The sequence below is a fragment of the Schistocerca cancellata genome, chromosome 5 (genome assembly GCF_023864275.1).
Source record: "Schistocerca cancellata isolate TAMUIC-IGC-003103 chromosome 5, iqSchCanc2.1, whole genome shotgun sequence".
NCBI classification, from domain to species: Eukaryota; Metazoa; Arthropoda; class Insecta; order Orthoptera; family Acrididae; genus Schistocerca; species Schistocerca cancellata.
Window position 1 is genome coordinate 356802716 of NC_064630.1, and position 27570 is coordinate 356830285.

At 40.4% G+C, this 27570-nt stretch overlaps 1 protein-coding gene across 1 annotated transcript in view; it reads right to left on the bottom strand.

Annotated features, from left to right (window-relative positions):
• Nucleotides 1-27570, bottom strand: part of LOC126187642 (tyrosine-protein phosphatase non-receptor type 23-like) — a 137305-nt gene that overhangs the window by 65835 nt on the left and 43900 nt on the right. Inside the window, exons 2-3 of the mRNA XM_049928843.1 lie at nt 17997-18199; nt 9012-9189 (exon numbers count right to left, since the gene is read on the bottom strand). Of these exons, the coding sequence (XP_049784800.1) occupies nt 9012-9189; nt 17997-18199 (381 nt within the window). The remainder of the gene's footprint in view (nt 1-9011; nt 9190-17996; nt 18200-27570) is intronic.

Genomic DNA, 27570 nt, shown 5'->3' on the forward strand with positions numbered 1-27570 from the left:
TTGTATGGAGTGTAGCCATGTATGGAAGTGAAACATGGACGATAAATAGTTTGGACAAGAAGAGAATAGGAGCTTTCCAAATGTGGTGCTACAGAAGGATGCTGAAGGTTAGATGGGTAGATCACATAACTAACAAGGAGGTATTGAACAGAATTGGGGCACAACTTGACTAGAAGAAGGGATCGGTTGGTAGGGCATGTTCTGAGGCATCAAGAGGTCACCAATTTAGTATTGGAGGGCAGCGTGGATGGTAAAAATTGTAGAGGGAGACCAAGAGATGAATACACTAAGCAGATTCAGAAGGATGTAGGCTGCAGTAGGTAGTGGGAGATGAAGAAGCTTGCACAGGATAGAGTAGCATGGAGAGCTGCATCTAACCAGTCTCTGGACTGAAGACCACAACAACAACAACAACAACAACAACAACAACAACAATAGAAAGTTTTCTAACAGACAGAAAGCAGTATTTCATCCTGAAAGGGGAGACTTCAACAGAAGCAAGCGTAACATCAGGTGTGCCCCAGGGCAGCGTAACAGGTCCACTGCCTTTTAAGATTTACATAAATGATCTGGTTGATGGAATTGACAGCGGCATTAGACTGTTTGCCGATGATGCTGTAGTCTACAGGAAAATAGTATCACATGAAAGTTGTGAACAAATCAATGAGGATTTGCAGAAAATAAATGTGTGGTGTAATGACATGCAGTTATCTCTCAATATTAGTAAGTGTAACCTACTGCGTATAACAAAGTGAAAATCCCCATTAATGTATGAGTGCAAAATAAATGCCCAGTCTTTGGAAGCGATAACATGCATCAAGTATTTGGGTGTGACAATTTGAAATGATGTCAAATGGAATGATCAAAATTCACAAGTAACGGGTAAGGCGAACTCTAGATTGCAGTTTATTGGTAGAATCCTGAAGTGGTGCAGTCCTTCAACAAAGGAAATTGCTTACAATACATTAGTTTGTCCAGTCTTAGAGTAATGTTCGTCTGTATGGGATCCTTACCAGTAGGGTCTGATTCAAGAGATTGAGAAGGTCCAAAGAAGAGCGGCAAGATCTGTGATTGGTACATTTTACCATCGCGAGAGTGCTGAAAATCTCATAGAAAGTTTGAAGTGGGACACACTTTCAGATAGACAACACACTAAACAGAAGGGGCTCTTCACTAAATTCCAAAATCTGATCTTCACCGAGGATGTAGAGCATATATTATTACTACCAACTTTCAGCTCACACAATGATCACCATTCAAAGATAAGGGAAATTAGAGGTCATACTGAGGAGTTCAGTCAGTCATTTTTACTTTGCGCGATCCGCAAGTGGAACAGAGGGGGGGAAATATGTCTTTGGCGAGAAAAGTACCCTCTGCCACACACCGCTTGATGGTTAGGGGAATATATATGTAGATGTAGATGAGATGTAATGTAGATGTAGATATAGAATGAGAGGCAGTTGAAATCTTGATGGAGAATGTGATTCAGCTGCTCCTGTCCTGAGTGGTGCTGAGTCATGGAGGGGGCACCCTCTTGCTCGTCTGTGAGTATGTGGGGGATGGCAGACTGGGGAGTCATAGCATGGGACTTCTGTTTCTGGACAAGGTTGGGTAGCATAATTTCTACCTGTGAATGTCTCAGTGAAGCCCTTGGCAGAAGGACTGCTCGTCACTTCAGACACAATGACCATGAGTGGCTAGACTGTGTGGAACAGACCTTCTGGTGTGAAATAGGTGGCAGCTGTCAAAATAGAATATTGTTGGTGATTGGTAGGTCTGACAAGGGCTGTGGCATTGACAGAGCCATCCGTGAGGTGGACGCCAACACTGAGGAAGGTGGCCTGTTGGTATAGTAGGACCAGGTGAAGTGAAGTGAAGTGAATGAAGTGAAGTTGTTGAGGTTCTGGAGAAATATGGGTAGGGTGTCCTTGCCCTCAGTTCAGATCATAAAAATAGAATGAAAATATGGGTGTGATTCCCATATAAATCATTTTCCTAAACTGCTCATTTGATTTTCACCTCTCCTCATCACAATGTTTGTGTTTGATCCAAGATTCTCCATTATCAATAAAACCCCTTCTTTTGTTTCACTGAAATGAAGACATTATCCCTTTCTCATACTTTTATAAGTAATATTTTAGTGTTGATTCTTTAATTTATGTCTATTGAGCTATATTATCTTCTGGCTTAAACACTGCAGTCTTTTATTATTCCAAGCTGTTACAGAGGAATTTTAATATTTTTGCTACCTTGCTCCAGAAACATCTTGTACATACTGAATGACTGACACTTGGAATCTGCAGTTAACAGAACCTCCGCAGAAGTTATGACCTTATCATGGACATAGTAGAGAACCCTCTGTGAATATTTGGACCCCATTACAAGCTTTTGATACCTTGGAAAGTTTCAACAGACACATGCATAGCAACAAAAGTATTGCTATAGAATTAGAAAAATCAGATTTTGAACTTATAAGAAAATTTATGATAAAGTTGAGAAACCATTATTTAATCTTTTCTGTGATCATATTACAATCAAGTAAATGTGGAAAGAGCTTCTGTTCATGTGATATTAGCAGACATGCAACAGAATAAAAGTTGGCCTAAGCACTAGCTATCAAAACTCTGATTCATTCACTTGGAAAAGAGAGGAACTGATGGAAGAATTGAAGAAATATGGAAATCATCCAGTCTCCAGATCAAAGTAAACACTAAGGGGCAGGGATGGCAAAGAAATCCACAACAAACAACTAGTAACAGAGGAGGTGTGAAAACCTGACAAATTATCTGTGGCAGAGAGAACAATTCGCTAGGCAGAGTTTAGAGAAGGATAGATGAGGCAAATGTTGACAGCATTAGCGGGAAATGATAAAAGAAGTAAATAATACAAAAGAAATTACCACTGGGGAAAGCCAACAACAGAAGTTACAAAGTATAAACTAGACCCAAGAGTGACAAATAAATGAAATGAGTCTGGAAGAAAGTAAGTGAGAGCACATAGTATAGATGAAGTAAGGCAATGTAAAGGAATCAGATGAAGAAATTCAAAAGAGGCCTCATTTTCAGGTGATTTTCCAAAAGTTTCTCAGAAATGGACCCACTATTCAAAGGAGGATATAATGAAAGAAATGTCAGCTCTGAAGGAAAGAAGAACAATGATTAAGTTGAGAAGTCATGCCAGCACTTGTGTAAAGATTAGAAAATCATGAGGGACATAATAAATTCCTTCTTCATGCTTCATGAGATTATAAACAATATATTAGTAATTTCTCACCATTCTGAAACACAGACTGGAGATAAATAAAATCTTTGGAATGCTAAGGCACAAAACATGCTTCAAATTTTAACTCTCCTTGTGACATTTACTTATTAAATTTTATCCTACAAACTTTCGCACTATTTTATTAACTGTCTACTCAAAAATATGAAGAGCAACATCAATTTATTATAGTAAAAATATAATGAGAATACCATGTGGCAAAGAAAGAAATGTCAAACATCATGATGGAAAATAACAGCATTTGATTGCTCAAGCATATGTTCATTTACACAAAACAAGTTCTCCTACTCCCCCCCCCCCCTCCCCCCTTAAACACACACACACACACACACACACACACACACACACACACACTACCACCACCAATGGCCCTTTTTTCATTTTTTATGAAAATAACTGGCAATGTTTTTAAATTTATTACAATCATACAGATCCCTTTGTGAAACATGTCTAATCCCATGACATTACAAATATCACAATGAAAATTCTATTTTAAGAACTCACCAAATAGTGGAGGTGTAGAGTTGTTGATAGGGAAATAAACAAGACTGAATTCTGCAAGCTCCTCCTTTGTTTAAAAGTAAAAGAGAGAGAGAGAGAGAGAGAGAGAGAGAGAAAGAAAAAGAGAGAGAGAGAGAGAGAGAGAGAGAGAGAGAGTGTGTGCGTGTGCGTGTGCGTGTGCGTGAGCGTGAGCATGTGTGAGTGTGTGTCAATACTCTGCCAGTGACCTCCCACTTCACGGAGAGCAAAAACCATTCCAAGAAAATATTGAACCATTAGACCTTTCGGTCAATCAGCTTCAGGAACAAATGGAAGCATTTCCATTGGCCATTTCCCCCTCCCACTAATGGTACTCAAATATGAACTGCTTTCCACCAGGAATTTTCTCAGAGTTTATTTCCAAGTGCTGGAGAACACCAGCCATCCTGGGGAAGTCACTCGTCCTTGAAACATTGTAGTCAGCACATAGCATGTGATGTTCCTCTTGTTTTAGGCACAATTTTAGTTGCTATTTTTAATGTTGTACAGGGAGACTGCAGCTAATAAGGATAACTTACTTTCTTAAGCAGCAGTGTAGTATACTTGAGCAATGAGTAAGAAGCTATTCTCACATTCAGGACACAGACATCGGGACTGGCCGCGCAATATGGCACTGAAGTACACCAGTAGCATGAGGAAATAAAACTAGGAGTAAGCTGTGACAGTGGGTCCTACTCGGTGATTCTGAATGGCGTATACCCACCAACATTTAGGCACAAAACTAAGACATTTTCTTTATCAAATATTCATTATTAAAAGCCACCGTGAGCACAGTAACTACTAGGGTGAGCCTAAGTCTTTTCGAAGCTTTATTACTACAGTGTTACCATGCAGTGAAGCATTTGTGTAAGGAAAAAAATGACAATTATTAGTCTACCAACAATCTACAAATAGTGCCAGGGTTGGTTGGTTGATTGGTTGGTTTGCAGGGGGGGACCAAGGTCATTGGTCCCATCAGATTAGGGAAGGATGGGGAAGGAAGTTGGCCATCCCCTTTCAAAGGAACCATCCCAACATTTGCCTGAAATGATTTAGAAAAATCATGCAAAACCTAAATCTGGATGGCCGGATGCGGGTTTGAACCATCATCCTCCAGAAAGCAAGTCCATTGTGCTAACCACTACACCATCTTGCTCGATAGTTCCAAGGTTATACTAATTGTACTAATGATTTCTGTTGTGCATGAATCTCTTCAGTCGGGTGTAACTGTTAACAGTTTTACTCTGTTTGTCAATAAATCCATTGTAATGTCATCCAAGAATTTATGTAAAGCAGATTAGCTATTCACACTTCCACTTGTAGTTACATAGTTGGTATAGAAATGGGGATTAGTAGTCATGTCATTAAAGCAACTATGGTTACAAAAGTTAATAAATCAGTTAAGAAAGCTAGGAGAGTGTTTCTGCTAGAAAGAGAAGATAAGCAGTTGTTAGCATTTCCCTTAGACAGTAAACTGACATCACTTAGTTCCAGTAACATGGACATAGAGGCATTATGGGCAAAGTTTAAGCAGATTATAAATTGTGGTCTACAGATATATGTGCCTAGTAAGTGGATTAAGGACGGAAAATACAAACTATGATTTAATAATGGCATTTGGAAAATGCTGAGGAGGCAGAGGCTGTTGCATTCTCGGTTCAAAAGAGAATGCACAAATGATGACAAGCAAAGCTTAGTAGAGATTCAAGGGTCTGTGAAAATACCTATGCACAAAGCATACAACTGCTGCCACCCTCATACTTTAGCAAAAGGTCTGGCAGAGAACCCGAGAAAATTCTGGTCCTATGTAAAACCACTGAGTTGGTCTAAAGGTTCCATCCAGTCACTTGTTGACCAGTCTGGTGTGGCAGTAGAAGATAGCAAAACAAAAGCCAAAGTTTTAAATTTCATATCCAAGAAATCATTCATGCAGAAGAATCGTACAAACATACCATCATTTGACCATCGAACAGACTCCTAGGGACAACATAGTAAAAAGTGTCCCTGGCATAGAGAAACAATTGAAGGATTGAAAGCAAATGAGTCACCTAGTCTAGGTGGAATCCCAATCTAGTTTTTCAAAGAGTACTCAACAGCATTGGCCCCGTAATTAGCTTGCATTTATCATTAACCTCTCGCCCAGCAAAAGCCCCAAGCAACTGGAAAGAAGTGCAGGTGACTGATATTTATAAGAAGGATAAAAGAATGGACCCACAGAATTATGTACCAATATACCTAAGATCAGTTTGCTGCAGAATTCTTGAAAATATTCTCAGTTTGAATATAACAAATTTTCTTGAGACTGAGAAGCTGATGTCCACAAATCGGCATGGCCTTAGAAAGCATCACTCGTGTGAAACTTTGTGCTGCAAACTGTGGATGAAGGACAACAGGCAGATTCCATATTTCTAGATTTCTGGAATGCATCTGACACAGTGCCCCCTTGCAGGCTGTTAAAGAAGGTATGAGCATATGGAAAAGGTACACAGGTATGTGAATAGCTTGAACACTTTTAAGTTATATTCCCACTATGTTGTCCTCAATGGCAAGTGTTCATCAGAGACAAGGGTATTGTCAAGAGTGCTGCAGGGAAGTGTGACAGGACTGCTCTTATTCGCAATATACATACATGATATGGCAGACGGGGTGGGCAGCAGTCTGCAGTTGTTTGCCGATGATGTTGTGGTGTACAGTAAAGTGTCAAAGTTGAGCGACTTTAGGAGGATAAAATATGACTTAGACAAAATTTCTAGTTGGTGTGATGAATGGCAGCTAGCTCTAAATGTAGAAAAATGTAAGTTAATGTGGATGAGTAGGTAAAAGGAACCTGTAACACTCGGATACAGCATCAGCAGTGTTCTGCTTGACAGAGTCACATTGTTTAAATATCTGGTCATAATACTGCAAAGATATTTGAAATGGAATAAGCACATGACGATTGTGGTAGGAAAAGTGAATGGTCAACTTCTGTTTCTAGGAAATTGTAGTTTGTCTGTAAAAGAAACTGTGTATAGGATGCTAGTATGATCTGTACTTGAACACTGCTTGAGTGTTTGGGATCCGTAACATGTCGGATTAAAGGAAGACTTTGAAGCAATTCAGAGGCGGGCTGTTAGATTTATTACTGGTAAGTTCAAACAACATGGAAGTATTATAGAGATGCTTTGCAATCTCAAATGGGAATCCCTGGAGGAAAGGTGTTTTCTTTTCAAGGAACACTATTGAGAAAATCTAGAGAACTGGCATTTGAAGCTGACTGCATAACGATGCTGTTGCCTCCAACATACATTGCGAGTAAAGACCATGAGAAAGATACGATAAATTAGTGCTCATATGGAGACAGTAATTTTCCCTCATTCTATTTGCAAGTGAACAGACAAGAAAATAACTATTAGTGGTACAGGGTACCGTCCGCCACATGCTGTAAGGTGGGTTGCAGAGTACCAATGCAGACGTAGATGCAGGTAGACTGTATGCATCTCTGAATGAATTCAGTGTGCTACAAGAACTGCTTCAAGGGACTACGCCAGCAAAAACAAGACACAGAAAAGGTAGTGAGGAATTCTAAATAATGAATCACTAAGTTTATCCAAGAAAAGCTTAACTTAAATTTTGCAGTCTCATGTGGAAAGCAACAACCAGTTGTACTGTATGTCACCTATCCTACTTTCTACTGACTCATGGCTAGATTGAAATTTGCAGAGTTTTAATACCATAGGGTGGAGGTGGGTGTGTGTGCTTGGGATTAAGGGAAGACTGCCCCGTTCTCCCCCAGCAGGACAAAAGTTTCCTTTCCTGGATCCCAGGAACTGACCCTGGCAAACCCGACAGCCACCAAGCAAGCACACTCATGAGGCTAGAAAATGATATGTTACTCATATACTCTAGCTCTTAAGGAGAATTTGTCCAAACACTATCAAAATCTTGTTAATTTGCCTATCAATGACTCAGGACCTCAATTATTTCACCACTTGTTACTTTTACTCCTTAAATCACAATATTTTTTGTTATACTTACATATTAAGTCAAGTATTTTTTGCAAAAGCCTAAGAAGTCTGTCTATTAGCAACAGAACACAGCAGTCATAACAAGCACAACTGAAGGGCAAAGTTATGCATATTTCACATTATCTACGAGGGTGGTTTGAAAGGTTCTTGGAACGGAATAGAAAAAAAGTACTTACATCACTGAAACATTTGGTATTTTCCAATTTAGTCTCCTTGTAGATTAGTGCACTTCATCCAATGATGTTCAAGTGCCTTGATCCCATCTCAAAAATGAGTTTCCTCCAGGCCAGCAAAATAGCTGCCAACTCTGGCTATCAGTTCTTCGTTTGAAGTGAATCTTTGTCCACATCAAAGTCTCAAGGAGCAGTACCAGGTCAATAAGGTGGGTGTGGCAACAATTCATACCTTAGTTTGTGTAATTCTGCCGTAGCGACAGCACGTGTGTGGGCATGCACTGTCTTGTCGCTGCAGCCATCTTGCAGATAATTTTTTCATTTTTAAATCTTCAGTTAAAATGTGATACACCCTTTCAGATGACATCCGGCAAGCTTGATAAATTTCACACTCTTTCAATTGGTGATCTTCCATGACCATTTTGTGCACTTTTACAATGATTTCTGGAGTAGCGACACATCTTTGTTGACCACTACGCTGATCATCATCTAAGCTCTTCCAACCAAATTTAAATTCATTTGTCCACTTGGCAACAGTTGAATATGAAGGAGAAGATTCCCCCAGTGAATTCTGGAAATTGGCATGAATGTCCTTCACTTTCATACCTTTCTTTATGAAGTGCTCAGTTACTGCTCGAATCTCAATTATTTCCATCTTCGCGAGTCACTACACGGGAACAACAACAGAGCCACATCACCGCCACAGCTCTCTTCCAAGATCACTGATTTGGCACGTGTTTACAGGCTACAGTCCAATGAATCACACATGAACAACTTCTTGCACTAGCGCTGACCTCTCGTGGTGATTCCGAGAACTTTTCAAACCACCCTCGTACATGAAGTGTATCATTAATAAACTATGAGACAGAACTGCTGACATTTGAGAGGAGAAATGTCCAGAACATTTTGTATTTTGAAGGTAAATCTGTCCAGTGATTCTGTCTCATATTTTATTAGTTTTCTCAACTGAATATTCCTTTTATACAATTAAACGATAATATTGTGCAAGAAAAATTACAGTACAAATATTTACCTCAAATGCACCGGCTGCATACTGAAAATGGGCACAGGACATTTTTATACCATCAGCTGATACTCTGGTATCCAAGGCACCTAACTGTGTGTGTAATGCTCCCATATTGTAGAGGATGCATAAAATTTCATACCGAATATCAGCTATAGTATGAACCATACTTCCATACACATTTCTCCTGAAAGAGCAGCATTTCAAACATACAAGAATAATATTAGACCCATAGTAAATCAAGTTACACCATGTAGTTACATGAAATGGAGAACAGAGATAAATAAAAAATATTAAATACACAAAGAATGTGAAGTTTGAAACTCAAAATGAAACCAAGAGAATAACGAATAGTCAAGACTATATAGTCAGACGATGTATTGATTTTTATAAAGTCAGAGGAGCCTTACAGTTAAATAAGACGGTAAAGTGGACCCAGTCATTTACCAATCCAAGATGAGCCACTCCTTCCAGCCAGAAAGGTATAAATGCCTGCACAAAATGTTTGTACAAATGGTAAGGGAGTATTCGGCACAAATAAGTCAATTTTACAGCTGAGTTTTGATAACCAACTTCAAAAATACCATTATGGTTCTTTGGTTTATGCTCAAATAGAAAATACACAAACAAAACGGAAGTGCTTTTTTTGGTTAAAGTGATGGATGGGCAGTGTGTGATTCAGTATCTTCTGTCTCATTTATAATAGTGTGATTCTGTATCTTCTGTCTCATTTACAAATTAAGTCAAAATATGTAAAATTCTTTATACTATTAAGTAACTGATTATGAGGTTCAGCGGATAGAATACATACCAAACAAACTTAAAATGGTATGTCATTTAAGGTCCTAGTCAATGAGTGATTGACCCTTAAATATGTGAACCCATTAAGAGTGTACAACATAATTCTTCTCATAATACAGTTCCTTCCAAAGTATCTGCATTTTACTCCTGCAGATAATGCACTGTTAGCTGCATTAGGCAGAAGACTTGCTTTGTTGGTGCTGCACATTTTACTGATTTTGACTGATATAAACTCACCACACAGTGTTCTTCTTTGGCACACCAGTGTAGAAGTGTGCACAGAAATGGCTAAGTGAAAAATCCATGCAATATGCACATTTATTTAAATCTGAAAACCAACTTCAGAATTTTCCTTTGTGTAAGGCCACCTGTACAAGATTTGTGTGCCACTGTGTGGTGAGTTTGAAGTTCTATATTCACATATTTTACTGTTAGCGTCACTTCTGCATAATCTTTCATTAATTGTGTCAATACCCATACGTATTGTGATATATTGTGAAATACTGAGCATTTGCAAGTGTCACGATAAACTCTTACTGTTATCGTGAATTGAAGGCTTGAAGTTATTTGTACTCTTTTAAAATTTTTGAGAATGGAAGGCCTATCCTCCTCAAAACAATTGTTCTCTAATTTCATTGTACAATTACATGAGAAACAGGTTATTTCTGAGAATTTTCAGACACTCACGAAACTATATTTTTGTAAGTGACAGTTACGAAAGTTTTGGATACATAAATTGTTTTGAAGTAAATCGGTGTTTGTAGTTCACAGTTCTGTCAAAGAATACACCAATCCTGAATTTTTTTGTATATAAACACACATAAACATGGGTTTCTTGTGAATTTTCAGTAGCTACTATTGTCCATTACATAATCTATGAGCAATCTGTAGTAAATCAGCATTTTTTATTTAATTACTGTATCAGTTTGGTCCCATAAGATCTTACCACTGTGCCATAACATGCTGTTTTACTTCTTTAGGTATTACCACCCCTCTGTTACCCAAGGGGCCTTGTGATATAGAATATCTTCTTCAGTGACATACTCTGGATGAGATGCATACCTACAATTAATCTCAGCTGCTTTCAGGCCCTTCCTCATCATTGTATTCCTGAGAAATAACTGCACCCACAGTGTAATCAGATGCCTCCATGCAAAGAATAAATAATTTTTCATAATCTGGGTGTATCATCAAAGGTGAATGCATTATTGTCCTTCATTTTATTCAAAGCTTTGTCACACTCCTCTGTCCACTCAAATTCAGCATCCTTCTTTAACAATTTCATCAATTACTTGGCTATCGTAGCATAATCCGCCACACAACAGCTATAATAATTTGCTAGTCCGAGAAATGATTGCAGCTCCTTAACATTTGTAGGTACCGTAAAATTATCTACAACTTCTGTCAACCTAGGGTCTGGCTTAACTCCATCTGAAGTAATAATACGTCCCAATTACTGGACCTGTGACTTAGCAAATGAACACTATCTTCAAACTTAGGTGTGCATTTTGCACCTTAGACAACACATTCAATCTCTCATATAGTCCACACTAGCAACCACAGAAGCTGTTTTGGGTTGATCTTGCGGCACAATAAGAATTTTGTCACAGCCAGAGCATACGTCAAGGGTGGTAAAATTATTACAATTCCCTAATCGGTCCAATGTTTTGCTGATACAGGGTAGGGGTAAGTGTCAGGGGTAGTGACTTTGTTTACCACTCTCATATTGACACACAATGATAGGATTTCTCTCCATTTATTGATTTTTTTGGGACCACGACTACAGGTGATGACCTTGCACCTGCAGAGGTTTAAATTATCCCTGTAGGCAGCTGCTGCTGAATAGTTTCTTCAAAAACAGACTGTAAATGATATGGTAATCTACATGTTTTTTGAACAGTCAGTCTAGCACCTCTCATGAAAATTTTGTCCTATATGAAGTCAGTTGCTGGAAAATACTGCTGTTCCTCAAATAGCCATTCATATTCCTTCAGAAATGAGTACAAATGATTCTGATCTGACTCAGGTAAATGTACCAAGTTTTCTTGCAATTTATTCCTAACTGCATGTATCTTTCTCACTGGAAAATTCTTCCTCTTACTTTGCTTAAACTGTTCTTCATATTGAAATTCTGTTTCTGTGACCTCTTCTCCACTTGCCAGTATCATTCCCCATGGAATCTCGATATCTTCTTGATTGAAACTGTCAACACAAACTGGTACTCCAAACTTCTTTCCGAAAACTTCTGGTTTACTTATGCTTCTCTTAACATGGGTTCGCAACTGGTCGCCAACATCATTCTGGATGAGCAGATTGACCAGAAAGTGCAATCTCAGTGGTATTTGAGTTTTCACGTCAATCCAGAGAGCTTTTCCTATACCTCCACTGATTCTGACAGAGGCTGTAGTTTTTAATGCCTCTGTACTTTGTTCTATTGGAGCTTGTGGAAGAGACCTCATAACCGTAAGTTCCTCACGACTGAGGCATGTGATTACTGCCAAAACAGTAGGTTGCCTCACTGAATTGAACAGTTCACATCTTATAATCTATCACTGCCTGAAAATGGTGCTGGAAATCAATCCCTAAAATAGTATAGAAATCTTGTCTGCATTTCCTCTCTACTTTCATGTCAAACCCATATTTTTTCCACTGATTTGCAGATCGATATTACAAGTTCCAGCTGATATTATTATCTCCTCACCTAAGTCACTTACATTATACCATGGCAGCTTGAGTGCATGCTTGTCACGTTGGGGCACAAACATAACACTAATTTGAGCTCCGGGATCTACTAACATATGGACGATCTTTCCTCTGAACGTACCAACACGTACTAAATTCGCCACTTCATCAATCCTTCCCTTCTTGACTGGATACATAGATCTGGCTGGGGGTCAGTGTGGGTGGCAAGACCTACTCCTCACATTTTTCCCAAATCTTGTACTGTTCCACTGAGGCCTCACATTTCTTCTGCCATTTTGCAGAGAGGCCCTCTATGGAAAATGTCTCTTGTGTTGAGGGCATTTGTCACTCAGATGCCCAATCATGTGGCATTTTGTGCAACAAGGAGTGTGACAACAGTGCAGTTTGACTTTCCACACTGCTGGCAGTTGGTATCATCAACAAAAATGAAGCACAATTCATTACTGCACACAGGCATCAAAGCAAATCATCCTGCTTCTTTGAGTATTAACACTACTGAACTAGCTAATGGGGAGAGATGGGGGAGGCTACTTTGACCTACTCCCGATCTGAGGGTTGATTCCCCATATAAACACATCAATTGCTCTGGCTTCACCCGCCTCAATTAGCACATCATTACACGTTTCATTCTTCTGTAAGGGTTAAGTGTGGTATGAAACAGTTCTGATGCGATCAGCAAATGCTTTGAAATCTTCTTCATTCTTCTATCGGAGTGTCAGTAACCAATCTTAGTAATAACTGCCACCCATTTGTCAGAGTAGTGCTCTGCTAACAACTTCGCCAACACTTCAAAAGTGACTGTGTCATGCAAAGCATTGACTGACTCCACATATGTGCATGCATCACCATAAAGTTTTAATTTTGTTACATTTAAAAGAAAACTGCCAGGCCAGGAACGCATCTGCCTAATCACAAACATTTTGGAGGAACATAGTGACATTTTCACCTAGTTTTCCAGAAAATGAACATACAAAATTAGCTACAGGGAGAGTACTGGCAACATTAGACATATACATGATAGGATCCACTGCAGTTGGTTTGGAAGAGCCTCTAGCAACCTGTATTGACACCTGCTGGGTTTTACAGCAAGGCTCACATAAAGCTTCATCAAGCTGCCTCTGTAACTCTGATTTGTCAAGTGCTATTTGATTAGCCTGCATCAGTAACAACATGAGATTACCTACCCCATATTAGAAGCAGCAGCTGCAGAAGCCATTTCTGGCTGCTCTGGCAAAGTACGCAAATGAGTATCAGGCGTAGTTACAATATTAGGGCCAAGATATCTGAAGAACAATAACGTTACAAAAGAGGGGTCTCAACAGTAGCCTGCACTAGATTAAGCAGCAACGAGTTCCCATGGCAGATGCTCGCTGTGCAGGCAGTGAAGGATGCTTTCCTACAACATTTATATTAACATCCTGTGTCACTGGAGGCAACATCGAAGGTGGTGATATCAACAGACCAGCGATACAGTTGCATCGGGCATTGAGATGACAAGGGCAGTGATGGCTGCAGTGTCAGTTTCTATGTGTGGTGGCAAGGCGGTATGAACCCTCAGCACCATGACAATATGGCACCATGTGGTCAACAGCGTGCACCCGACTGCACCCGCAGTGATGCAATGACGGTGCCAGCAGCATGGTGCAGTCCGGAAGAACGCGCCCACACAGCAGAGGAGCCGCCTATTTCCTAACACATTGATGGTACACTCTGCATGCATTGAAATGTGGCGAGCACACAATATGCGCCTCCAAATGCAAACAGGACATTGGATTTTTTTATCACTGGTCAGGTTACATGGTAACTACCAGGCTAACAAGCTCTGCCAGACTATATCCATCAAATTAAGCAATCCACTAAGTAAAAATTTCAGTTTGACCGAATGGTGAGCTAATACCACTTCAGCTGACACCACTCTGTACATGCTGAACTCGGTCAGGATGGAAAAATGAGGGGGTAGCAGGGTGTCTGGTGGTTCTAGGAGAAACCTTCAAACGAAAAAATGAAAAGATTGTTTCCAGTTGCCAGAGAGGGTTTTATTTCTTCAAATGCCTATGCCCAAGGGGTATACTAAACTCTAACTCACTACGGCAACATGACACTGCTGCAGTTAAACTGAGAGTATTGCGCCCCCAAAGGGGGGACCTAGTGAACACATCCGGTCAAGGACCGAGCTGGCAAGCAAGAGAGCATTCTCAATACTGACACCTTCTCAGCAACCCATTCAGCACGCCCCATTTGACTGCCCCCCAGTCCTCCTGTTGGTGGGTGCTTCACTGGGTATCCCTCCATCAGTGATACTCAACATTGCATCCCTAGCCAGCAGTACTTTCATGGGACAATGTTCACATGGACTGAGTGTGGTTATTACATTAAACATCTGGTACTAAGCTGACCCAGGCTGAGTCTATCTAACCAAAGTGGCAGTAGCATATGTCATATGAAAGACGATTAAAATGGAAAATGCAAAAAAAAAAGAGTTTTGAAAATCTGTTTTTCCTCTCAATAAAACTGCTCACCATGCACACTTCCTCAGGTCTCTTCCTAACATTACTAATCTCTCAACAGAAGAAAGGACAGCCAGTCACAACTTCAAAAAATGGTTCAAATGGCTCTGAGCACTATGGGACTCAACATCTTAGGTCATAAGTCCCCTAGAACTTAGAACTACTTAAACCTAACTAACCTAAGGACATCACACACACCCATGCCCGAGGCAGGATTCGAACCTGCGACCGTAGCAGTCCCGCGGTTCCGGACTGCAGCGCCAGAACCGCTAGACCACCGCGGCCGGCAGTCACAACTTCAAAACTTCTCTTGACCTAATCACCCTACCCACAGACAAAGTCTCCACCACTGTTGCGATGAATCACAGAGACTACCTGACAGAAGGATTCCCCAACACTTTTCCACCTACAAGCCCTGCCACAGTAGCCCACCCCTGAAGTCCAACATGACCTCCAATCCCTACTGAAATTCTTAGGACTACCCAAGAACCTGCTCCTGAGTCATTCTCCCTTGTTGCACCAGTGGCACCACAAGCACACACCTTCTATTTACTCCACAAACCCAACAATCCTGGATGTTCCACTGTAGCCGGTTATTGTGCTCCCACTGAAAGAATTTCTGCTCTTGTTGACCAACACCTTCAACCAACTGTCCAAAGTCTAGCCTCTTACACCAAAGACACTAACCACTACACTCACCAAATCTCCAACATCTCCATCCATTTACCCTCTGGATCCTACTCAGCAATTCTGATGCCACACTGAATACATCAACATCCCTCATGCACTTGGCATTACCACTTCTGAACACTACTGCTCTCAATGTCCTTCATACTCCAGACCCACAACCTCATTCCTCATACACCATACCAACTACAGCTTCAAATGTATCCTTTGAGGAGAAGGTATAAAAACAAGGCCACAGCACAGCCATGGGTATCCACATGGCACTCTCTTATGCCAACCTTTTTCGAGGTCATCTAGAGGAAAACTTCCTAGCCTCCCAAAAACCCTAAACTAGGAGACGAGGTACTGACGGAATTAAAGCTGTGAGGACGGGGCGTGAGTCGTGCTTGGGTAGCTCAGTTGGTAGAGCACTTGCCCATGAAAGGAAAGGTCCCGAGTTCGAGTCTCGGTCGGGCACACAGTTTTAATCTGCCAGGAAGCTTCAACCCTAAACTGCTCATCTGGTTCAAGTTCTTTGATGATATATTCATGATCTGGACTTATACAACATCGTGGTCCATCCCTACACTGGCCTCACTCCCAAACCCATACCTCAGAGGTGATATAACTGTGAAAGATCAAGGTGGAAGACCTGTTCAGTCCACCCACCCAGAACTTCCTATTCCAGTCCTGTCATTCGCTTATCCTATCCCATCAGAGATAGGGACTTCTGAGAAAGCAATCATGTCATATATCACCTCTGTTTCAATCACTGCACAGCTTCTTGTTTTGGTATGACCACCAACGAGCTGTCCACCAGGGTGGACAGCCATCGGCAAACTGTGGCCAAGAACAATGTTGGTCACCCAGTGGTACAACATGCAGGTGAACACAACATGCTGAATTTCTATGCCTGCTTCCAAACACATGCCACCTAAATCCCTTCCTCCAGCTTTTTTCAATTATGCAGATGGGAATTAGCCATGCAACACATCCTTAACTCCAGTAACCCTCCTGGCCTCAATCACTGTTAACCCACTGCCCTCAGATTCTTTATCCAATAGTTTCACCTTCCTCTTTTCTGTCACCCCTCCCAGTTCACACCTTCACATCACCTTCATCATATATCACAACCCACTGCTCTAGTACCTAGCCCATACACATACCAACCCTCCCTCCTGCATTCCCAGGCAGCTAATCAGCTGCCTCCCTCTGCGCCACTAGCTACCCACTGCCAACCTCTAAATTATTTACATTCCCACTTTTTTATATCATTGATAATCTCACAGTTTTCACATTTCTTTCCTTGTGTCTTCTTTTGTAGTGAGATCATAGGTCTCAAACTCAATCAATTTACTTAAGTACAAATCAGTACTCTGACAACTGTTGGCTGTATCACTAAATTGCCTAATTCTTCCACTTAAAATTACCATTCCTTTACTATGTAGATCATTTTTGGCAGCTCTTTTCTGTTATTGATATGTATGTACATCTGCCATCGGTTTGCTATGTCCCCTGTATTTAATGTTTTTTCTTCATCCACACCTCAGCTGAAACAGTTCCTGCATGCAAAAACTCGATTTCTTTCCAATTCTAGCTTATCTGGCCTATTATCTAATGCACGATGTCATCTAATGCATGATGTTATCGACCACACTGCAATTTTCCAGTCATCTAGGGTCCAACCGATATGGTCACAAGCCCAGAAGAGGTGCTGCAGGTGATGTCATGCTGTTAGCATAGGCACTAACATTGGGTGTCTGCTGTTATAGCCCACCAATGCCAAATTTTGCCAAGTGCCCTTACAGATACATTTGTCATATGTTGCACATTGATTTCTGTGGCTATTTCACACAGTGTCACTTGTCTGTTAGCACTGACAGCTCTCGGTTATTAAGTTAAGACCGTCAGCCATTGTGTTGCCCATGGTGACAGACAATGCCTGAAATTTGGTATCCTCGGCTCACTCTTGACATTGTGGATCTCGGAATATTGAATTCCCTAATGACTTCCAAAATGGAATGTCGCATGCGTCTAGCATCAACTGCCACTCAACATTCAAAGTCTGTCGTACTGCCATAATCACATTGGAAACCTTTTCACATGGATCATGTGAGTACAAATGACAGCTCCGCCAAAGCTCTGCACTTTCATACCTTGTGCACCATCTGTGTATGTGCATATCACTATCCCATGACTTATCACCTGTGCAGAAAGACTATATTAAACTTAGATCCATTTAGTCAGTAATAGTATTTTTGATAAAACTGTTTGCTGAGAAAAGATGAAACATTATCTAGCCAAAATCTAGACTTACCACGTGAAAGAGACTGCTGCTGCACCATCTTTGAACATTGGAAATTTACTCTGCAAGAAATGAAGCTGACAGTAATATCGTGTCAGTGTTGAAACACCAGAGAAATCCTTCACAGCACACACAGCTGCGGCTCGCAGCCCTTCCAATGTGTGTATTTCATTGGAGTATGATTCTGGGTCTTCATGATAGAAATCTCTGATGTACTGCAACAAGGCAAATTTAGTCATGTTACTCAATTACCGAAATGAGTCAATGTTAGCTCAACACAGTGCAAGATGCCATTCTGTACTGTTGTACCAACTTTCAAAGCATGTGCATCAGAAAATTCAGGTTTGCATACTGCACTATCTAAGTTAGTGCAAATGAGAAGGAAAAACAATGTTTGAACACACCATTAGGGACTTGCTGTTTGGCACAGTCACATTGATTAAATATCTAGGGGTAATGTTGCAAAGAGACATAAAATGGATGTAGAGGAGGCGAGTGGTCAACTTCAGTTTATTGGGAAAATTCTAGGAAATTTTGGCTCACGTACAAAGGAGACTGCATACACAGCACTTTTACTACCCACCCTTGAGCAATGCTTAAGTGTTTGAGATCCCCACCAGGTCTTTTCGTGGAACACTATTGAAAGGTTTAGAGAACCGTATTTGCAACACACTGCAGAGCAACTCTACTGCCACCAACATACATCTCACATAAGAACCATAAAAACACAATAAGAGAAATTAGGGCTCATACAGCAGCATAAAGACAGTCATTTCTCCCTTACTCCATTTGTGAGTGAATCAGAAAAGCAAATGACTAGCAGTGATACAAGATACTCTTGCCCCCTTTCATACATCATACAGTGATATGCGTACAGAATTGTGACACAGGGAGGGAATTGTGTTCCATCAACTGTGAATTGAGATTTGAAGCAGAAGAGTTTTACTTAAGAAGAAAATTAACATTTGTGAAGTATAATACACAGGAACCAAGAAGACTGAGACAGCGTAGGCAGATCAAGATTCAAACTTGGATGCTTCTGAATCTAATATTACTACCTTAAAAAGTGTATGGTATCAGTTAATTCTGTAAAAACAGGATCTGATACAGTCATATTTGATAATCCCTGATCTCCTCACTATGTGGTATTCTTGTACACACGTCTTTCAAAGTATTAATTCTGTACTGTTTTATATGTTTTAATATCAGATACAAAGGAATAATAGGCAGACCTGTGACCTACAGTCTGGAGATCCTCACCCACTGCCTGGTGTCTAGTCATAGAACCTCAGGGTTCCCAAAAGGGGATGCAGTCATGAGGCACCAGAGGTAGATGCTGCTTTTCTGTCTAACAGTGGAAATTGCTTACACTGATGAAACGAGAATCAAAGAGGGAATTGTCTACACCTCGGCATGTGCCAAATGTTCAGTATACACAAATAGGGCACATTGGTGAGTTTCAGCATGAGCAGTGAGTGTGAGCAGTGAGACTCTGTCACAGGAGAGAGGACATTCAAGTAGTGTTGCATCTTGCTGGGCACATCTCCAGAAGCCACAGGTGGGTTTCTGAGTTAATCAGGACATGTGGCCAAATCTAAGGCATTTAAAACACCATATGGCTGGTAAACCTTACCATCGCAATTGTGGTGCATAACATTTACATTTTCCACGACTGTGCTTTTGGGATGAATACTCCCATGAGAACTCTGTAATCTTTTGCCCCTTTCTGAAAATGACTGGCAAACTGTTCCAGGTCAGGACATAATTATTCATCTGATTCTAGAGTCAAGCAATAGTGTAAAATATAACCTGCCTATGTTACAGATTCTGGGGAAGCAGCTGAGCAGAATGTTTTGGGTTGCTTGGCTCATCATGGGGTTAAACAGTGAGTTCATCCTCAGTCAAAATCACATTCATCTAAAGGTAATGACATCCACCAGGAATGTGACTGGATGAGGTAAGTATGTAAGTGGTAACAGCAAGGTACTGAAGGCAATACTGATGTCAGAGCTGAAAAAATTATGGAGAAATGTATGATCAGATCAATACATAGGTTAGTGTAGATGAGTGGTCTCCAAGGGATCCGCTGCAGTGAGAGAAACCCAACCCACATACACCCCCTGCCAAACCAATTAAGGGCAAAGACAGCTACAGAGTACAATCATGAGATGCAGAACAGTAAATGGTAAAGGACTAAAAATGTAATGGACTTCAGCTGGAATGTCAGTAATAAAACAAGATGAGAAAAATAGTTTCAGTAGAAGGTGGGTGTCCCCAGGGGTCTGCCCACAGAGGGAGCAGGCTTTCCCACAGCCATCCTACACCACAGACAAAGCATTAAAGAGGGTGACATCACTCAACATTCAATTGTGTGCCACTCCTACAATGGAAAACAGAGTGTGTCATAAAAAGAGGTAAAGAGCAATTAAAACAGAGGGAAGAAGCAATGACAGAGGCAAGAGGCAAAGGACACAGGGTAGAGGGTTTCCCTGACCCAGCACATGGTAAAGGTCCCACCCTAAAGGTAGTTTAAAATTTTATATCTGAGAATAAAAACTAGTGTCATGCAGAATCAGTTCAACTGTCATGGGTTGTCCGCCAGCATGAGAGGCAACAAATTCAGAGGCCCTTGCTTACCACGCAGAGCCAGAAGAAGGGGCACTCAACCAGTAAATGAGAAAGGAGTGACAGACATTTAGACCTTGAAATACATTGGTTCTCATTCATGGCCTGGGTACCAGCCAAGAATGGGGGAAGGAACGCAGGTAGTACATTCTAAGGAGGGGGAGGCGGAGGTCTTGGCCGAAAGCTGTGAGGCCACTCCAACTGGTAATCCCACATGAGGGTGGGTGTCAGAATGCTGACGCCCCTTGTATTGCAAAAAGAATAGAATACGTCCAATAATCAGGAAACTGTCAAAGGGAGATTGCATACGAGACCAAGAGTTGGTACTGTTAGAAATGAAGAGGGAAGATCCATATTTTGGTAAGGAGGCTGTGTATGGGACTAGTCTGGTAGGCATCAGTGGCCAGTGGAACTCCATGACGACAAACTGGGCATAACAACTGGAAAGCTGGAGGTGCCAATAAACCATAAACTGGACAACCATAGTCCAACCAGGATTAGATCAGACCCTGGTAGATAAGGAGAAGAGTAGTGTGATTGGCACTCAAAGATGTATGGGCAAGGAAGGAGACAGCATTAAGCCTTTAGCTCATGCACATGGGGCAGATAGGTCAGCTTTTGTCAAAAAGAAGAAATGGGGACTGTGCAATGATGTCCATGTGCTGGGTACCCAAGAAGAGTCCTGGGTCAGAACAAACCATGAGATAACAGAAATGCATGACCTGCACTTTTGTAGGAGAGAAATAGAAACCACTGGGAAAGATCCAACTGGGAGTCCAGTGGATGGTATATTGGAGTTGGCAACCATTCAGGGCTAGAAAGGGAGCTGTACCCAACACAAAAGTTATCGACGTACCTTACGGGGTTGATCAGTGGCTCGATAGAGGTCACTAGCCCTTTGACGGCAATGAGGAAGAGCGTGACAGCATGCTGAACAAACTGTGCAAGGCAATGAAACAGAAGATCCATTATCAGAATTATTCCAAGAATGGAGATGCTTCCTGGGATGATGTCCGCTGTACAAAATCAAGTTCGTGTTATGTCATAAAATCAACATGTTATCGTGGCAAGACAGGAGGCTACGTCTACAAAACAAGAAATATCCAATATTAATAATCCTTAGCAAAAGAATGTTCTGAGTCATTAAGTAACATGGCAAAGGAATTTTCTGAGTCACAGAGTAAAATGTGTCGGGAAATTTCTGAAGGGATTAACAAGTTAAAATGGAGATGCTTGCAGGGATGATGTCCACTGTACAAAATCAAGTTCACGTTATGTCAGAAAATCAACATGTTATTGTGGCAAGACAGGAGGCTATGCCTACAAACAAGAAACATCCAGTATTAATAATCCTTAGCAAAAGAATTTTCTGAGTCATAAAGTAACATGGCAAAGGAATTTTCTGAGTCACAGAGTAAAACATGTAGTGAAATTTCTATAGGGATTAACAAGCTAAAATGAGCTCAGGCTGGCTTGCTTGAAGTAATTAAAAAATTAAAGATGAGTAGACAAAATACTAACTGCTCAAGAGAAGTTGTCAGAAACCATTCATGTATTATCATAACAAGTTAACAAATCACCTCTTGAGAAAGGAAAAAATACTGATGAACAGTTCACCTTACAAAGGGAAAAATTTGTCATGGAATTCACTAGTTGAAAGTCTAGAAAATATGAACAGTTGGTGCAAGAGATAGGCAGTAAAGTTCAAACACCTATAGAACATATCTCAGACCTGTGCAATAGCTCAGCAAACGTCATAAGACATGCGCGCCATTGTGAAAAAGCAGGTGGAGAAAGTAAATCAAGATTTAAACAAAGTTATGGAGGTGGTGCATGACACACAGTTGACAATGCACAAAGCAGATAGAATAGATGCACTGGAGCCTTTATTGGGTCAGATGCAGAGAGAACATGGTACGCCAGCCACTCAATTGTTACCGCAGCTGCAGCATGCGATGGCGGCCATGTCAAATTAAACATCCATATTAATGAAAGAAAATTTAATAAAACACCAGCAATTCCAAACCTTCTCCCCAGACATGTTAGACACACCACTTTTGTGTTCATATGGGCGTTTCGTGGCATATTATACCATGCATATGGAGTGAAATCCAAAAAATTGCTTTTTGATTAGATACATACATGGGGATGCCATGATTTGGGCAAACAAAGCTGGGAAATATTGTAGAACCTATGATGAATTTGAGTGTGCATTCTTGGTCAATGTATTGTATGAGCAGACTTCAAAAAAGATTAAGGAAACTTAATTTCCGACAAGGTAGCTTGAGGAACTATTTCAAGAAGTATATCAATAAAACTAGGTACTGGGACAAGTAAATGTCACACCACAACATTCTGCATTTTCTGAAAGCTCAGCTGCCCATTGACGTACATGAAAAACTAACACACATTGGCAAATTCAGTTTTGCAAGCCATCAAAATTTAACAGTTTCTGATTCAATTAATATCATTTACAAAGATCAAACACTAGGACAAATCATCCACCAAATCAGTCTGCTGTTCCTATTACAAGCAATGGTAGAGTATTTAAACCATCTGACGATTATCGTGGAGTCCACCATAATTATCAACAAAGCTCTCACAGAGAACACCAAGCCAATAGTTATAACTACAACATCTACAGCAATAATGACTGGAGTAAACAGAAAAGTCAAGAATAGAGATATAACCCCAATTACTACAGAGTGTCAATAATAACAATCATTGACAAAACAATAACCAGACAGGTATACCACGTAACCGAACTGGAGGAATCAGCACCTGCCATTATTGAAGCAGTAGGCACTAGTAATTGATCACCAACTAGCAGGCTAGTAAACTAAATACAACCATGTTTAGCCCTGGAATGTTGGAATAAGGGCTGTTGTAAAAGAGTAAACCTACTAAGATTCAATTGTGGTATTGACATGAGGCAAGAGTTATGCTCAGATACTAATAGCAGTTAATGTTCAACATTTTTACAGTCTGTGATAATACATGGATAGCACATATACCAGTTACAATAGTTCTTGTTATGGGCTCAGTTGTAAATGTCATGCGCTCTTGACTTATTTCAAAGAATATGCCAATGACTGACAGTTCCTATGTTACCCATTAGTAACTATAGAATTCTGGCAGCTGTTGGCACAAGGTTGAAGAATGTTAAACTGCAGACCCATCTACAAGTGATACTTTGAAACATAGTGGCACGATACACATTCCTTGTGATGGAAGGTTTAGTGGTGGACTGCATAATCGTGATTAAGCTACTAAGAGAAAAGAACATGAAGCTAAACTTTTCCTTAGAAGAATGCTATTTTTCAGTATGTGCAGTACCAGTGTTAGTATATCTACTGAAACATGATGATGTACAGGGAAGATCCTCCCAAGCCCTCAAAATTAAGCAGTTAGCTACCGAGGCACTAAAATTTTATAGACAGCAGCCTGTAAATAATGCCCCTCCTTGTACTAGGGACCGCGTGCAATTAAAAGCTTCAGAGTCAAGCTCCTTAATTGAGAGCTAATGCTCTGAATTATTAGACACATGATAACTGGACATATGGATGTATTTTAGGAGAAGGCTAGAGTGATGTGAGGCTATCAGTACCTAAAATCTTTTGTCAAAGTTCCTATTCATTCCATGGCCAAAAAGACCTACTGTTGACAAAGATATTAGAGAGACGCTTAGGTATGACAGCACACAGCTGAAACTTCCTGGCAGATTAAAACTGTGTGCCAGACCAAGACTCGAACTCGGGACCTTTGCATTTCGCAGGCAAGTGCTCCACCAACTGAGCTACCCAAGCACGACTCACAACCCATCCTCACAGCTTTAATTCTGCCAGTACCTCATCTCCTTCATTCCGGAGCACACAACTATCTGTCAGTGAGAACTGTAATATGCTTAGTGATGTGTATACCCAAAAGCAAACACTTCTGAATAGAGGTTTACATGAAGTGGCAGAAGGACAGACTGTGAAAGTAAACAGAAGCTTTAGGTAAATTACTATATACCAACCGTATTCCACCCAACTAATGTTGTTGAAGGTAAAGAAAAATAAGTGGGTAAATCTTCTTCCATGAATCACCAGGAATGTGGATTCTTTGGACGAAAAGATGTGACTGTGCTGGGATAAAGTTTTAGTAAGAAACTACCCTAGATCATCACTGTTGTTGTAGTAGTCTTAAGTCCAGAGACGGGTTTGATGCAGCTCTCCATGCTACTCTATCCTGTGCAAGCTTCATCATCTCCCAATACCTACTGCAACCTACAGCCTTCTGAATCTGTTTAGTGTATTCATCTCTGTCTCCCTCTATGATTTTTACCTTCCACGCTGCCCTCCAATACCAAATTAGGGATCCCTTGATGCCTCAGTATATGCCCTACCAACCGATCCCTTCTTCTAGTCAAATTGTGCCACAAATTTCTCTTCTCTCCAATTCTATTCAGTAACTCCTCATTAGTTATGGGATCTACCCATCTAATCTTCAGCATTCTTCTGTAGCACCACATTTCGAAACCTTCTATTCTCTTCTTGTCTAAACTATTTATCGTCAACGTTTCACTTCCATACATACCTACACTCCATACAAACACTTTCAGAAACAACTTCCTGACACTTAAAACCATACTCGATGTTAACAAATTTCTCTTCTTCAGAAACACTTTCCTTGGCATTGCCAGTCTACATTTTATATCCTCTTTACTTCGATCATCATCAGTTATTTCGCTCCTCAAATAGCAAAACTCATTTACTATATTAAGCGTCTCATTTCCTAATCTAATTCCCACAGTATCACCCAATTTAATTTGACTACATTCCATTATCCTCATTCTGCTTTTTTTTATGTTCATCATATATCCTCCTTTCAAGACACTGTCCATTCCATTCAGCTGCTCTTCCAGGTCCTTTGCAGTCTCTGACAGAATTAAAATGTCATCGGCAAACCTCAAAGTTTCTATTTCTTCTCCATGGATTTTAATTCCTACTCCGAATTTTTCTTTTGTTTCCTTTACTGCTTGCTCAATAAACAGACTGAATAACATCAGGGAGAGGCTACAACCCTGCCTCACTCCCTTCCCAACCACTGCTTCCCTTTCATGCCCCTCGACTCTCATCACTGCCATCTGGTTTCTGTACAAATTGTAAATAGCCTTTTGCTCCCTGTATTTTACCCCTGCCATCTTCAGAATTTGAAAGAGATTATTCCAGTCAACATTGTCAAAAGCTTTCTCTAAGTCTACAAATGCTAGAAATGTAGGTTTGCCTTTCCTTAGTCTATTTTCTAAGATAAGTCGTAGCGCCAGTATTGCCTCACGTGTTCCAACATTTCTACGGAATCCAAACTGATCTTTCCCGAGGTCAGCTTCTACTAGTTTTTCCATTCGTCTGTAAAAAATTTGTGTTAGTATTTTGCAGCTGTGCCTTATTAAACTGATAGTTCGACAATTTTCACATCTGTCAACACCTGCTTTCTTTGGAATTGGAATTATTATATTCTTCTTGAAGTCTGAGGGTATTTCGCATGTCTCACACATCTTGCTCACTAGATGATAGAGTTTTGTCTGGGCTGGCTCCCCAAGCTTGTCAGTAGTTCTAATGGAATGTGGTCTACTCCCGGGGCCTTGTTTTGACTTAGGTCTTTCAGTACTCTGTCAAACTCTTAATGCAGTATCATATCTCCTATTTCATCGCCATCTACATTCTCTTCCATTTCTATAATATTGTCCTCAAGAATATTGCCCTTGCATAGACCGTCTATATACTACTTTCACCTTTCTGCTTTCCCTTCTTGGTTTAGAACTGGGTTTCCATCTGAGCTCTTGATATTCATGCAAGTGGTTCTCTTTTTTCCAAAGGTCTCTTTAATTTTCCTGTAGGCAGTATCTATCTTACCCCTAGTGATATGTGCCTCTACATCCTTACATTTGTCCTCTGGCCATCCCCGCTTAGCCATTTTGCACTTCCTGTCGATCTCATTTTTGAGATGTTGGTATTCCTTTTTGCCTGCTTCATTTACTGCATTTTTGTATTTTCTCCTTTCATCAATTAAATTCAACATCTCTTCTGTTACCCAAGGATTTCTATTAGCCCACGTCTTTTTACCTACGTGATCCTCTGCTGCCTTCACTATTTCATCTCTCAAAGCTACCCATTCTTCGTCTATTGTACTACTTTCCCCCATTCTTGTCAATCGTTCCCTAATGCTCTCCCTGAAACTCTCTACATCCCCTGGTTCTTTCAGTTTATCCAGGTCCCATCTCCTCAAATTCCCACCTTTTTGCAGTTTCTTCAGTTTTAATCTACAGTTCATAACCAATAGATTGTGATCAGAGTCCACATTTGCCCCTGGAAATGTCTTACAATTTAAAACCTGGTTCCTGAATCTCTGTCTTACCATTATATAATCTATCTGAAACCTTCTAGTGTCTCCAGGCATCTTCCATATATTCAACCTTCTTTCATGATTCTTGAACCAAGTGTTAGCTATGATTAAGTTATGTCCTGTGCAAAATTCTACCAGATGGCTTCCTCTTTCATTCCATATTCATCTACTATGTTTCCTTCTCTTCCTTTTCCTACTATCGAGTTCCAGTCAGCCACGACTATTAAATTTTCGTTTCCCTTCACTATCTGAATAATTTCTTTTATCTCATCATACATTTCATCAATCTCTTCAACATCTGCGGAGTTAGTTGGTATATAAACTTGTACTACTGTGGTAGGTGTGGGTTTTGTACCAATCTTGGCCGAAATAATGCGTTCACTATGCTGTTTGTAGTAGCTTACCCCCATTCCTATTTTCCTATTCATTATTAAACCTACTCCTGCATTACCCCTATTTGATTTTGTATTTATAACGCGTATTCACCTGACCAGAAGTCTTTTTCCTCCTGCCATCAAAATCACTAATTCCCACAATATCTAACTTAAACCTATCCATTTCCCTTTTTAAATTT